We start from the raw sequence: 15051 nt of genomic DNA, 5'->3' as shown, positions 1-15051 counted from the left end.
AAATTGTGTAAATATTATCAGTCAGTGTTCTGACATATAGGTGGTTAGGGTTGGGGTTGTGCTTTGACCAAAATGAGGTCCCAATCCTGTTTCCCCTTTCTCTCCCACATTACACCCTGTCAGTCTATACTGTTCTATCACTATAAAAAAGTAAATCCATATTTTTTTCTTCAAAAACATTACCAATAAGAGTATAACATGTCTTTTATTAAAGCATTTAGACCTAAAAAGGCACTGGCTTGATTAAAAGTTAATATTAAACACTAAATTTGCTTGTTCTAACCAAGTGGTCGATTTAGGGTGGAGGACTAGACTGCTTAATTAATCATGCACATCTCGAATATAAATAGACACATGCAATGCAGAAACAGTAACAAAAATGTCCTACTGATCAAATCAGATAAAAACATTCAATTCAGTTCAAGTTTAATTTTATAGTGCTTTTAACAACAATTATTGTTTTTAGCATTTAAAACTGTACACCGACATGCTACGATTTTAACCATATCTTTGTATGCGAGAAATGTATTCAAGTTCAACAAGTTAATTGATTCATTGTTCAACTGTTCTTAGTTTGTAGTTTTTTTTTTTGAAGAAGACAACTCAGTTTATTTCTCCCTCCTTTGTCCTCTCCCAGCACCCCTTGTACTTCGTCCTCTGCACTTGACTTGTGGCCTGTAGAATACCAGAGATGCTGTCTTGATGCAGTGATTCAGTCTTCGTGTGTGAGAGGGAGTAAAATGACATTCATACTCTTTCTTGAAGTTTACTGTGCCTCTCATTGTTCAAAGGGCAGTGTTGTCCATACAGAGCGTTAGATTTAATATTTGACTTTCCTTAAGCAAATTTGTCTTATGTAAAATCATTTGATTAAGGAAAACAATTGTTTAAAAGAGAGAGGACAGAGTATGTGTTTTAATTTTCTTTGGGGTCAGACAGTAAAGTTAGCTTCATAGACTGTTCTGTTGTTAGTCATTACCTCATGCTGATGCAAACATTGGCAAACTGGAATCTATGAAGAAATTGATCCGCAGTTTCTAAAACGTATCTTATCATCCCAGCAGGATACATGTGTGCTGCAGTCATTCTGCAAAGCCTGCAGGAAGCATATCACACACTGAAGAATGCTAGTATGCATCATCCTCTTCAGTTCATTTCTGCTATAGTAAACGGAGGACAAAATGTAGCAAATTATAGCCTGAAAGAATGTTTCGACTTCTGAGTGAGGAGTAAAGATTTGAGATGTTCAGGATCTATAGATATGTTTCTTTTGTTCTTTTCCTTTATTTCTCACTACAACTTTGGAGTGTGTGGGAGGATTTGTTTGTTTGCACTAAAACATGAAATGCAATGAAAACCCCCTCATGTTTCAGTAAATTGATCTTCCCACATGTAAATCAGTACGCACTGTTCTCAACCTAAGGTGAAAAGTAAGCCCAGCTGCCTTTCTGACAATCTGCCTTGTTAGGATGACTTTGAAAATCGGTTTAGCTGAAAGGTTTTGATAGAAAGAGAAATTGCTGTAACCGAAATCAATGATAGGAATATGATAGACACGCTCTCTCTGGGCTTCTATTGTACGTAAACAGTGAAGGGATCTTTCAGCTAACTTTTAAGGTCATGCGGCCCATTAGGCGAGTATGAGAGTCTTTCTCTAGAGACTAGTTTTATTGCGTGCATTTGTACACTCACGACCGCTGCCCTGCAGCTGTTACGATAGCTTTGCTGTTCAAATGCTGAACTCAGCATTATGTAGAAGCCCAACATCTTAATTCAGTGCTCAGTGTGCATGACTGGAAAGGCATCATATCTGTTTTTGTTCTTTCCAGTGGCTGAGTTGCTTACCTCCCAAACTATTTGATTATATTCAAAATGGTAAACAAGCGCTGCAGTCCTATTTTCATAGTTTTCTTTTTAAAAATATAATATGAAACAGGATAATTGACCTCTAATGTGCCTCAGCCTTAAGATTTTTTCTTTCAAAAGCAAGTCTTACCTACTTTTGAACAGCAGTCTCTCTTCTGTTAGAATGTTTATCAACTAGCAGAACTAGCATTTTTAGCCGTAACTTTTTAAATCAGAGGCGCTTTTAAAATCTCTCCTTTGTTTTACCCTCATATTCACAAGTTTCTGTAGAAGGGGGTTATTTGCCCATAAGGATGCTTAATGCAACAATAAAACCACAATAAAAGCATTGTTATGCTCCTTGTATTGCTTAAAATTCTACTGCTACCACTACTTCCATCAGAGATGGTGCTTCCCTAAGTGGTGACGCCAGAAACCAGAAAAAAAAAACCACTCTCTTTTTGACCTTTGCGGAAGCACCTCATACTCCATTGGCTGCTTTCTTAGAACTGGCAGTGGTGAGAACTCAGAGGAAGTAGCCATAGCCAGAGGTTGTCATCCCAGCCAAGTGAAGTGTGTGACAGATTAGGAATGTTTCCAGTACTCACTGGCTTCGCCCATCTGTTTTGCAGCTTGGCAAGAGATTTTCAAGATCAGAGTTTTGTCCTTTCTTGGTTGTCATTCTATTATCGTACTGTTTGTGTTTGACACACCGGGCAGACAGGGAGTGTCTTGCCTTTGTTTTCAGTGAGAGATTTTCCAGATCAGATCCTGGAGCTACAAGAATTTGATTAGTTCCATCTTGCATGCAGTGGATTGAAGGGCCAGAGTGAGAGCTTGTGGAAAGTGTGCCACCAAATTACACACACATCACTTTTGCCAAATGTCAAGCTATCTGAACAAACAGACTGGCAAATTTGTGTTTTGACCCAGTCAAGTTGTCATGTTTGTAACTCTTATGGCTAACTTCCTCTGAGCGGCACAGTGTGGTATGTTTTCACTGTCAAAGGTATCAAAAGTAGCAAACCATACCACTTTCTATCACAATAGTACAGTACCTGTGGCTTTATTGAGCTGTCAATCTTAACTTTCTGCCATACACCAAGGAAGGAACCCAAACTGTATTGTACTGAACTGTACAGCTCAGTGGAAATGAGGCATTTAAAAGAACACACGTTTGGTGCAAAGCGCTTGACTGCATAAACTCGCACACACTCCAACCCACACACAAACAAAAATGTCTGTTCACGCATTCTGGTGCACATGCCATGGTGTTTGAAACTTTGATCCTTTTCCTTTCCTCTTTAACTTTTGGACCGAGCCTTGGTACTGAGTGTGCATTTACTGAAATGTCTCCCCAATGCTTTGAGTTTCCATTGTATTGACTCTGTTTTTTTACTCTTCTTTCTTTTTTGTTTACTCTTGTTTTTTTAGGTAAGGTTTGTAGGACCTCCCCAACTGTATGTTTGTGTGTATGTTTGAGTAAGTGTGCGTGTGTGTGTGGATGTTTTTTTCTTGAAATAATACATAATAACTCTCCCCCTTTTACAGTGTAGCCTAACGGCTTCTCTTAGTTCTTCTCTATACGCTTACAATCACTAAACGCTCTCTGCTCAAAATACCAGTGCAACGATTTGAAACTCATACCAAAATGGAATCAGTAAACATATTGTAGAAATTATCCATTTTTTCCCCCTCCTGATTGTGTTCAGAATTCACCCATGTTAGAATAGTACTTGTATATATTAGTTTAATGTATGTTTGGCTGCAACGGGGGTGTTTTGATTGGCTGTGAACATGAGATGGGGCCCTCTGATTGGCTGTGAACATGATTCTGCCTCTTTCCCATGATTCCCCGGAATGGCTTGCCAGAATGAGCCTCAATCTCCTGCCCATTCTCCCCCTCCTTCCGCCTTCGATCGGTCTATCTGCCTGCGTCCACTTTTGTGAAGTGAATGTACACATGTGGTACATGTGGGAGTGGAAATTGTATGTGTTGAGAGTGTGTGTGTGTGTGTATGTGTCACCAAAACGAGGGGTTGGGGCTCAGGTGTTTTAGCTTGCAGGGAGAAGTCTTCACACCATCCCACCTGCATCCCACTTTTCCTCGTATAATTGTACTTGTTAAAGCCTCACCTGACCTGACCCATCTCCTTCCCCCTCTCCTGCAGAGCATGCTGGCTGAAGAGACCCAGACTTGTGAAGCTGAGTTTTAAGCAACGCATGAGAATTCAAATCAGATTGGAATTGATTCTAGATTGATGGCAAGATGAAAACAGCTCTGAAAGAGATTTAGTACTCCAAATAAAACAAGAACGATGCACTGCTAAAAGCTCACTCACTGCGTATGCTCCTCATAGCTTGTGCAGCTACTTGATGAAGTATGCATACGATGGTCTCTCTGTATCAGAAACACATTCACGCGGAGACTTAGACCCGCATGGGGGATTGGAGAAAGGGGGGAAATGGGGAGGAGGGTGCACTTTTATTTGAATAAGTGATGATTGGTACATTTCTGTTGAAAGACAATCAACCAAGAGAGGGGAAATGAGAGAGATTTTCATCTAAAAAAAAAAAAAAAACAATATTAAAAGTGCTAAATTAGTAACTCTGTCTCCTCTTTGCTTTGTTGTGGAGGAATCCAAAAGCATGAAATGATAGTACCACAAATAAGCAGAAATAAGGAGAGCAGAAGTGTCAAGGATGGTGAGAGGGCATCCCTGTAATCACCCAGGGCCATTGGTAGGGGGTACACCAAAGCCCCTGCCCCCAAACCCAACCCCTAACCCTTTACCCCTTACCCCTGAACGCTCTCTTTGTGCCTCAATCTTCCTGCTTAACCAATTGGTGTTTCTTTTTTGCAGCATTATGATCCTGGCCATGTTGTGCTGATGGTAAACTTAGTGGTAAATGTTATTTTTACCCCTGATTGAATTGGTTATTTTATTTTATGCTTTCATTTTTTTTCTCGTTTAATTTTACTTCCCCCATTTCTTGTTTTGATATGACTCATCATCAGAGCACCAGTGTTTAATAGGCTTAAACTGTCTCTACCTCTCTTTGTATTAGTCTTCATTCTGCTGCCCGTCTCTTAGTGTTTCAATATGCACTATTCTAGAACACTCATTCTGTTTGTTTTCAGTTTTTTGGGGGATATTTAGATTCACTTCCCCTTGTTGTTGCATTGCACACGTTTTGTCCAGTCTTGTTATGTTTTATTTTCCACTGGAATGCATAATGCTAGTCTTGACCTCACATTGTTCCCAAAAAACTGATTGTTGGTAAGGGAAAGGATTGAGTTTGTTGTCTTGAGGTGCCTGATTTTGGGATTTCCCCCTACCTTTTATAGAAACTTCTTCCTCTCTAACCTCTTGGTTAACTAATAATAATCATTACAAAAATGTGTGCAAGCATACAAATAAATTTGGCAGAATGTTTCAAGATGTTTTTACTACATATTTAAATATTGTTTAGTTGATCATACAATTCAAATGAGGTTTATATAATACAGTTTCTATGTTAAATCATGAAACTCTTTTGTGCTCCCTGGTGGATGTATAAATCACTGCATATTCCTGCAAGCTCTGGTAGGGGCTGGAATCCTGTCAGGCCCTTATCGTTCCACACATGCTCTTTTATCACTTCATTACTGGGAACAATTATACCACTGGGCTGAAGCTTCAATCTTTCTCTGCCACAAATTATAGTCTTAAGTTTCTAAAGTGTATTGGGTCTATTCTGCTGAAAGGCTAGAATTTAATGTGTTATAGCACAGCCTTCTCACAATTTATTCACATTGCTGAATCCTAAATTCCTTTTAATTTTGAGAAACGTGAAAGACGTTTTATTCTTCTTTTGGTAGCTTAGCAGGTTAAGAATAGTCAGTGATACTTGCTAAAGTTTTTATTTGGGTTTTAGAGGATAAACAGGAAGTTAAATTGACAGTTTAATTGATTATATTCATGACAATGTAATTACATGCATCAAATTGTAAAGTATCTGTGGATATATATTTATTACCAACTAATTCATTAACAAAAAATAAATAAATCTGTAAAATCCCAAGCCCTTTAGAGTGCTATGACTTTTTTTTTGTTGCTTTTTATCGTCATTACATCAGCCCAAGGGTATGAACTGATCCTCCTTTTAAAATTTGAATGACTCCCCCAAAAAATTGAGAAAAAAAGACTGACAGAAAAAGAAAACTGAAATCCAAATGATTGATTGAAGTTTGATTGACCGTGACCATGGTGCTAGCCTGTGCAGCCGCAATTAGTATGACTTCATTTCTTGTGCCTTTTTTCCTTTATTTGAGTCCCCCCCCCACACACCCTTTCCTGTCTCTGTGTCTGTATGTTTGCCACCCCACCCCATCCCCACACTCTGCCAGGTAAGTACATCCTTTCCCCAACCCTGCACTGTCAACATGGCAACCTCTGGCCTTTCACGCCACTCTGCTGCTGTAGCTCAGTGCTTGTGTCCTTATTCTCTCTGTTCTCCGTCTTTTCTCTCACTCCCTGTGTCTCTTTCTTTTTTTCTCTCACTCTCTCTATTTCTCTCTCAGCTTCGTTTGGCTGGTTATGAGTGGATTAAGCAATTATGTGTCAATCTTCAGTGTAGTTTTGATTGTCTTTTTTTTTGTTTCATTCTGATTTGTGTTCATTTTTTCTGATGTTACTTTTCCTCTGATCTAGGTCTTTTCACAGCTTGTGTATATAAAACTACTAAAGTAAAGTACTATTTCACATACTGAAATAATACTTAATAGGTTCATTTGCATCCAGGTGTGGCCTGCAGACAGGTAGGCAAATCAGTTGATGTGCGGTTTAGAAAGAGTTTAAATCATGATTAATGTATTATATAGGAAAGACAGACTGGTATTCAGTGTTGTCGCAGTGCTGTGAAAAGATGCTGTAAATGCTGATATCTCCTCCCTTTCTGAGGTACTCCCTCTAGCAACCCAAATATGCTCCCCTTCAATCCGAGTTAAGAGAATCTGTTGGACAGTACACAATGCATTTTTAATTGAGAAGGAGACATGGTTAAAAGAGAGGGAGGGCGATAACAGAAAAGTAAGAAGGGGAGGGATAAGATTACCTTAAACAGGATACTGTAGGGACACTGCAGCAAATTCAGTCAAATTTCAGTCCAACCTTCCCCATCTTGTTTTCTGTCCCTTGCTTCGTTCAATAGAATCATCTTATAGTTGTTTTGTGTATACAGTTATTACAAACTAAATTGGCAGCCAACTCAAATGGTAAACAATTAAAAATTAGCCTTAGTTCCAAAGATATTTCAGCACCTGGAATGGCCTTTTAGGGGTGAGCTGCACATGAAGCTGTGAGAATGGCTAGAGTTTGGTTCACTGTAGCTTTCTGGTCTCTTGCACTTGAAGGCAGTCTCTCTAACCCAGCACCCTGTGCTCTAAGCAGGCTGTCCCGCCCCGAGTTTTCTCTTATATTGAACAATAGTCTAACCTCTGTACTATCTCTCTCTTCCTCTCCCCCCCACCTCATAGGACGAACTGACCCTGTCCCGATCGTGCTCAAATATGACGTCATGGGAATGGGGCGAATGGAAATGGAGGTGAGAAGACTGTTCCTTGTACTTTCTTTACTTATAATTGTGAATGTAAGTATTAATGTTTGGCCCCTAAACATTTGTGCCCAGCTGGACTATGCAGAAGATGCCACAGAGAAGCGTCGAGTATTGGAAGTGGAAAAAGAAGACACTGAGGAACTGCGTCAAAAATACAAGGTGAGAACCAATTATAGCAACAATGTTCATTGCCTACACATTTTGCTGTCAATTCTCTGTACATAATTTCCCTGTCTTTCCAGTCTTACTCTTGCCTCTTGTTGTAGAGTTTTATCTAGTTAAAATTCTGTTAATGTTTGAGATCGATTTGTCACGATCACTACCCTTGGACAGATACAAAGCTTCTCTTGTTCCACTGCAGACTAACTATATAAGCATGTTAATATGCATTTCTTAAATCTCCTTTACACAAACTAGTTACTTATAACTTTCTTGGCAAACGATCCTATATGTCTAGTTTTTATACCCATCTTTATCAATTATTAATTCTTTGATATGTGTTGTTCCATTTTGCAGGATTTTGCAGAGAAAGAAAAAGCTATTGCCAAAGCTTTAGAGGACCTAAGGGCCAACTTCTACTGTGAACTGTGTGATAAGCAATACCAGAAGCATCAGGAGTTTGACAATCACATCAACTCCTACGATCATGCACACAAGCAGGTATGAAAGGTTGACATATGCAGAGTGCCACTGAATAACATTCGGAAACAATGCATATTTTAACACAAAGATAATTTATGTGATGATATTACTTATGATGTCAAGAAGTTCATATTATTTGTCTAATTCTACAGAGACTGAAGGAGCTAAAGCAGAGAGAGTTTGCTCGGAATGTGTCTTCTCGTTCTAGAAAGGATGGCAAAAAACAGGAGAAGATGCTACGGCGGCTTCATGAATTGGCTGAACAGAGGAAACAACAAGACCAGTAAGGACAGTGCTGAGACATCTAATGTTTTCCCTGCAAGCATCATTAATTGTAACATTAATTGTCTCATTTTGTTTTTGTTTTTCTTTTGCAGTGTTCCTGGCAGTGGTCCCATGTTTAAAACCACCACAGTGGCAGTAGATGGAGAAAAGGGTGAAGACTCAATGGATGGTGTACCTATGACAGTGGATATCAGTACAGATTCTTTTGAAGAAAAGTCAGCATGTGGTGTTGGTGGTCAAGGTTCCCCTAGATCAGGCCCTTCCATTAGCTTTGGGTTTAATAAAAGTAGCTCTTCTCCAACTCCCTCTGGAGGCACACAAGCTCCCAAAGTCAGTGTGTCATTCTCTTTTGCTAAAAAAGCCCCAGTAAAACTTGAAACGGCTGCAGCTGTCTTTGCAGACCATGCTGAAGAGACAGTAGAAGGTGAAGAAGGACAGGAAGAGGGAGGAGAAAATACTGGAGTAGAGGATGTAGGAATGACATCTACCAATGATATCCCACAGGCAGTTGCCATTAGTTTGGAGGAAGGTGGGAGTGGGGGTGGTGGTGGTAGTGAGGGCGATGAAGAGCAGTTACAACCAGACGATGGAGGAACCCTGGCCTCTACTTTAAACAAGCTAAAGATGATGATGAAAAAGGAAGAAGGTTACTCTGGACAAGAGCCACAGTATTATCATTATGTACCACCTGCACATTGTCGAGTCAAGCCTCATTTTCAGTTTCTGCTTTTTATGAAGGCTTCTGACCAGTGTGATGAGAAGGAGGATGGAGTAAAAGACGAGAAGGCAGAAGTAGGCAATGATGGAGAGCAAAAACATATTGAAGTAACCATTGACACATCTGAAAAAGATACTGAGAATGAACCTACACAGGCTCAAAACACTACTCCCTCTTCTGCATCAGCTAAAGAAAAGGCAGATGAAGAATCTGGTAGTATGTCGACAGGACATGATGATACTACAGAAGTGGAAAGCTTGCCCCAACCAACTGACAGCAAGCAAGTGATGTCCCAACCTCCAGATACAGGTCCCCGCATGCCAACTGGGCCTTTTTTCCCTGTGTTAAGTAAAGATGAAAGCACTACCTTGCAATGGCCTTCTGAGTTGTTGGAGTTTACTAAGGCCCAGCCAGCCCTTTCCTACAGCTGTAATCCACTTTACTTTGACTTCAAGCTTTCAAGAAACAAAGGCAACTGGGCAGGCAAAAATAGCAAACCTGTCAAGCCAGTTAGCACTGAAGAACAAGAGGCGTCTAAGCCTGAAAAAACAGACAGCACTCCTGACACTAGTGGTGTTGCGTGTACTACTAAAACAGTTGGAGGACCCAGTACGTCTCAAAAAGAACAATCCTCACTGAAAGTCGAGGGTGCTGAGAGAGAGAACAATGAGCAGAAATTACCAAGTAATGATGATGTGACTGCAGGGTCTAAGAAAAAGAAAAAGAAGAAACACAAAAAGTCAGGCAAGCATTCTAAACGCAAAGAGAAAGCAGCAGTGGAGGGTGAGTTAGTGAATGAGACACCAGGTGGAAAAACTAAAAAAAAGAAGAAGCATAAAAGGAAGAAAAGCAAAAATAAACCACGTGACGCTGAAGGAGTTGCACCAGAGGAAGAGGGCAATAAGGACAAAGAGAAAGCCAAGGATGACAAAGATGGAGTAGCCACTGCTCAGTCATCTGGAGTAGGCGCAACCAATGAGGGAGTAAAGAGAAAACGGTCCCACAAAATGTCTGGAGTTGAGCAAACCAGTGCAGGAAAGCCCAGCTCTACAGAGGAGCACAATGGTACTAAGCGTCTTAAATCTGACACCAACACACCTGCTGCCTCATGCTCTGCTTCAGCCCAAAAGAGCTTAGGGGGAGGTCAACCTCCAAGTAGCGACAGCGAGGAGGATGGAGGATCATCCTCTCAACGGTCTCGACCACCTCAACGTCGCTCCACACCGACACGTGAGCAGCGCAGACACCGAAGTGATGATTCTGGACGTTCACGTAGTAGGTCATCCCATAGAGGAGACCACAACCATAGACGCCACAGAGGTCAAAAGTCACACAGCCGATCTTACTCTACTAGCTCTGAGCGTTCCTCAGCAGGGAGCAGTGCTTACAGTCGCCGTAGCCGTAGCTACACAGACAGTTACAGTGACTACAGTGAAGGACGTCGCCACAGATCAAGAAGGCCTTCCTCAGACTCAGACTATGACAGGCGTGATGGTGGCCGATCTCACAGGCGACGTTACTCATCTTCTTCAGAAGAGGACTCGCGTTCACGATCGCGCTCTCGAAGCCGCAGAAAACATCATCGACGGAGACACCAAAGGAGTAGTAGTCGCAGCTCCAGTCGAAGTAGTTGGAGTAGCAGTGCTCGTTCTTACAGACGCAGTAGCTACAGTCGCAGCCGTAGCTCTGCTAGTCGTTCATCTAGCTCTACCAAGGGCTCTCCACATCGGCATGGTCACAGTCGGCGATCTGACAGCTCAACACGGCGGCGGGATTTCAATCGGTCACGAATTTACCGATCTCAGTCTCCAAGATCCTCTTCCCGCACACAAAACCGAAACAGCAACTCTTCATCGACACTAGGAACAAGAGGTGGTGGAGCTTCTTCAAAGGAGGGAGGAGGTGCTGCAGAACATCGAAATTCATTCACAGCCCGACAACTCTTGGAGCGAATTCAATCTAGAAAAGGAGGGGATCAATCTGGTGCAGGCACTAAGACGGGCATCAAGATCAAGGATCCTCCACAGGGATACTTTGGCCCCAAACTCCCCCCCGCCCTTGGAAACAAAAGTATGTTACCTCTTTTTGGCAAGCTCCAAGCAGGAAAGAAGCCCCCATTACTTCCTTTTACACGTTCAACTGATGGTGTAAAGTCTGAGCAGAGCAAAATCTCTGATAGTAGTGAAGTTATCCTGGTAGAACCTATCCGTGAATTTCCTCCCCCTCCTCCACCACCTCAACCAGCAGTTCAACAACAAAAGCAGCAGCTGGAGGAGGCTGTATCAAGTGCAGCCGTGCTCGAGGAGCCCAGACATCCATCCTCAGACCCTCCAGTTCTTCATGAGTCTCAACCACAATATGAGCAGGATCCAGCAATGATGATGTCACAATACCAAGGTGAGAGACAAGACCCCAATAATCACATGCTAGATGGGCATCTAATGGGGCCTGATATAGGTCAACAACCTACTATGCATGCCTACCCTGGTTACCCTGCTACTATGGAGGATGGAGACATGGGCATGGAAGCTGAAGAGGATGGTCTTGCACCTTTAGAAAGTCAACCAATCACCTTCACCCCAGAGGAAATGGAGAAGTACAGCAAGTTGCAGCAGGCAGCCCAACAGCATATTCAACAGCAACTGTTGGCCAAGCAGGTGAAGAGCTTTCCCTCAGCTGCAGCCGCAGCAGCTAATTTGGCAGCAGCAGCTAATCTTGCCCCTGCCCCACCACCACCACCAACTGCACTGCAGCAAATCCACATCCAGCAACCCACTGTTTCTGCAGCTTCTGCTACCTCTATTACTACAGTGCAGCACGCCATCTTACAGCACCATGCTGCTGCTACAGCCATGGGCATCCATCCTCATACTGCACATCATCCACACCATGCCCAGCTAGCCCAGGTGCACCACATACCTCAACATCACCTAACCCCTATCTCCTTGTCGCCATTGGGCCATTCTTTGGGCCATTCACTTGGTCACTCTTTAGGACACACTGGCCTGATTCCAGCCCATCACACTGCCTTCCTTTCAGGCCAACCCATACATATTATACCAGCCTCTGCGCTCCATCATACCCCTCTTGCTCTACATCACGTCCCCCATGCTGCTCTGTACCCAACCCTCTTTGCCCCCCGGCCAGCCAGTGCTGCAGCAGCAGCAGCTCTACAGCTACATCCTCTTCTTCATCCTATCTTCTCAGGGCAAGACCTTCAGCACCCTCCAAATCATGGCTCCTGAACATCAAGCTTTTGTCAAAGTAGTGAAAGCTGAAGAGATTTAGCTACTGGGTGTCCCAGTCTAGTGATCCACAGTGTTCAACTGTCCTTTTCAACCTCTACCTTTGAGTGACCTAAACAGGACTGTTCAGGATTGTTTAACTGAAGACAGAGTATAATCTTGGCGGTCTTTTGAGATTGTAATGTAATGAAATTGTATGGTCAGGAGTTAGGTTGAGGTATGTAACATTGTTTATATATATTCACACAAAGGCGGATGGGCTTTAAGAGTTGGTTTGTAGGCCAAGACTTGGATCTTACAAGTAGAGAACCACTGGTATATTGTTTCTTTTTCTATGGTTTGTCATTATAACTATTATTATTATTTGTCTGATGTGCTTCTTCTATCCAGAAGCTCGCAGACTGAAGCCATAATCGGGATCTTTGTTGTGGGCTTTTGGTGTGGTTGGATACAGTTGATATGAAAAGTCATTTTTGGAGACTTTGTTTTTCCGTGTATCAAGCCTTTCTGAAAGTTGTAAGGTTTATGAAATAACTCATTGTATGAATATGCAAAGATACTCAAGCCTGCTATTTAAGAACCAGGTAATGATAAACTGACTTACGGTTTGCTGAAGGATTATCAAACTATTTAATCGTTTCAGCTCATTCCAATTCTCAGAAGTCATCGCATCATATTCTGAGCAAAAGGTAACAAACGAACAAGATTAATACAATAAAAGCCATACTCAGCACTCAACTGTGTTAAGCTATTTTTGCTGGTTGGTTGTAAACTAGTATAAATGATCTGAAAATAGTAAATGGAAGAGACATCTCATATTGATGTCAAGTTTTTATAATGTCACAGGCTGTCAAAACTGCATAAGTTACATTTTGGGATTTGAAAATTCCCATCCCTTGATATTGAAATTGTGAAATCTTGCACTGAAAAAGAAATGTACAGTGAGATGCTGTTTTTGCATCTTGTAACAACTGTATGATTGTAGAATTCTGCAATAATTTGTTTTCTATTTGATTTTAAATTATTTTTATTTTTTTGAATAATGTTTCTTTCTGTAAGATTAGTTAAATGTAAATAAAGGTAACGTAGTGAAACTATGTAAAATAAAGGTTTGTAACACCTGCTAATAAAAATAATGAAATGGGGGGAGGAGGGGGAAGCATATGTGAAAATGATCAGGGTTGGTACTTTAGTGGACTTGAGTGTCTATGGAATGTGGCAGAACTTTTGGTGACGTTGCACTGTAAATGGCAGCAGTGACATGAGCTTTTTTTAATTCTTCCTTGACGCATCAGCAAATAAAACTTTGACTTGTAATTCTGGTGTATGATTTTATTTAAAGCGAGACACATTGCAAGGTCGTCTGTGCCTAAACTAAACCCTATACTCGTAATAGCCTTCTATTCATAGCAATTCAGAATAATGGATTTGAGTTGCACGGCTGTATTGTATTCTAACACAAGATGGCACTGTTGGAACTTCAATCAGTTTAATAGTGTAGGGTCATTTTTAAAGGTTTTTACCAGGAATCATAAAACTAAAACGGTCTTTCAAAGCTTAACAGGATAGTTCACCCAAGTCTGAGAATTATGTTGTAATTGTGTCTAATTTCAGCTCCCGTTGCAACTATTAAAGAAAAAAAAGCTGTAATAAGAAAAAACGGTTATCATCATACTTTCCTGGCTTACATTACATTAAGATTTTTTTATGTAATTGTTTTATATGCATTATTCCTACTCTAAAATATTATGTGTAAAGATTTGAGTCATTGTTTAATTAAACAGGTGATAATTATTTTAAAATCAGACATTTTAAGATCAGGCAATTTTTTTAAGCTTGTTAAAGATCAGGTAACTATGTTAGGTAATTAGATCAGGTAATTAAGTTAAAATCAGGTAATAAAGTTTCATTTTTAAAAAAGGGATATCAGGTATATTTATAATGTCAATGAGCTTGCATGAGTTTATCTTTCTGTCAACCTTAATATTAAAACGGGTATTAATGCAAGTTTGGTCTACATGTGCAGTAAAGATTAATCGCTCAACACAGTGGAAAAAACAAAATTGAAAAATATTTATAATGTTAAAAAGGAGTAAAAAATGTGTTGATTGAAAACTTGAAAACATTGGTCCACTTTCTTGATGGGTGTACATTTCTAAAGGGTTCATGCGGTCATGGAAAACCTGGAAAAGTCATGGAATTCTGACATGGCATTTTCCAGGCCTGGAAAAGTAAAAAAAAAAAAAAAAAAAAAACAACAAAGCTTTTGAAAAATCATTGAAATTAGTTCAACAAATATCTGTAAACTTCAATATAGGTTAGTTGTCTTTACTTCTTTTCTGTCTTTGGCCAAAGCATTCATTCATTTTCCTTTCCTCATTTTCCTTCTCAATTTCAGAGGTGGCACAGCGAGAAAGAACCACCGTGATGTGTAAGCATTTTGTAAATAAATCTTTCATACAATTGATAAAAAAATAAATTCAATCTAAATATTTTTTTGTGTTTTATGATATGCTTTAATACATTTAAACATGTATTGTTTTTCATTATTATTAGACATTAAACATTAGGTCATGAAAATTTACTTGAATGTCCTGAAATAGTCATGGAACAATCATGGAATATTAGTTGTAAAAAATGTGTATGAACCCTGATTCTAATTATTTGCAACACTTTTAATTTACAATGAATTATTATTATTATATTGCTTCAAAAATA

General features: G+C 40.3%; 1 protein-coding gene across 19 annotated transcripts in view; it reads left to right on the top strand.

Annotated features, from left to right (window-relative positions):
* Positions 1–13650, top strand: part of gpatch8 (G patch domain containing 8) — a 36384-nt gene extending 22734 nt beyond the window's left edge. For 8 of the 19 annotated variants that reach the window (XM_073942733.1, XM_073942744.1, XM_021471027.2 and 5 more), the window contains 6 exons: positions 4710–4751; positions 7364–7431; positions 7516–7602; positions 7960–8103; positions 8238–8368; positions 8463–13650. In XM_073942733.1, the coding sequence (XP_073798834.1) occupies positions 7405–7431; positions 7516–7602; positions 7960–8103; positions 8238–8368; positions 8463–12333 (4260 nt within the window). In that variant the 5' untranslated portion in view covers positions 4710–4751; positions 7364–7404 and the 3' untranslated portion in view covers positions 12334–13650. Of the gene's footprint in view, positions 1–3279; positions 4752–7363; positions 7432–7515; positions 7603–7959; positions 8104–8237; positions 8369–8462 lie in introns of all 19 variants that reach the window. The other 11 variants (XM_068217359.1, XM_068217357.1, XM_021470992.2 and 8 more) reach the window with 2 other exon arrangements.
* The last annotated feature ends 1401 nt before the right edge of the window (positions 13651–15051 follow it).

The sequence above is a fragment of the Danio rerio genome, chromosome 3, assembly GCF_049306965.1.
Source record: "Danio rerio strain Tuebingen ecotype United States chromosome 3, GRCz12tu, whole genome shotgun sequence".
In the NCBI taxonomy this organism is placed as follows: domain Eukaryota; kingdom Metazoa; phylum Chordata; class Actinopteri; order Cypriniformes; family Danionidae; genus Danio; species Danio rerio.
The sequence above is the reverse complement of the archived record's forward strand: the minus strand, read 5'-3'. Positions and strand labels throughout refer to the sequence as shown.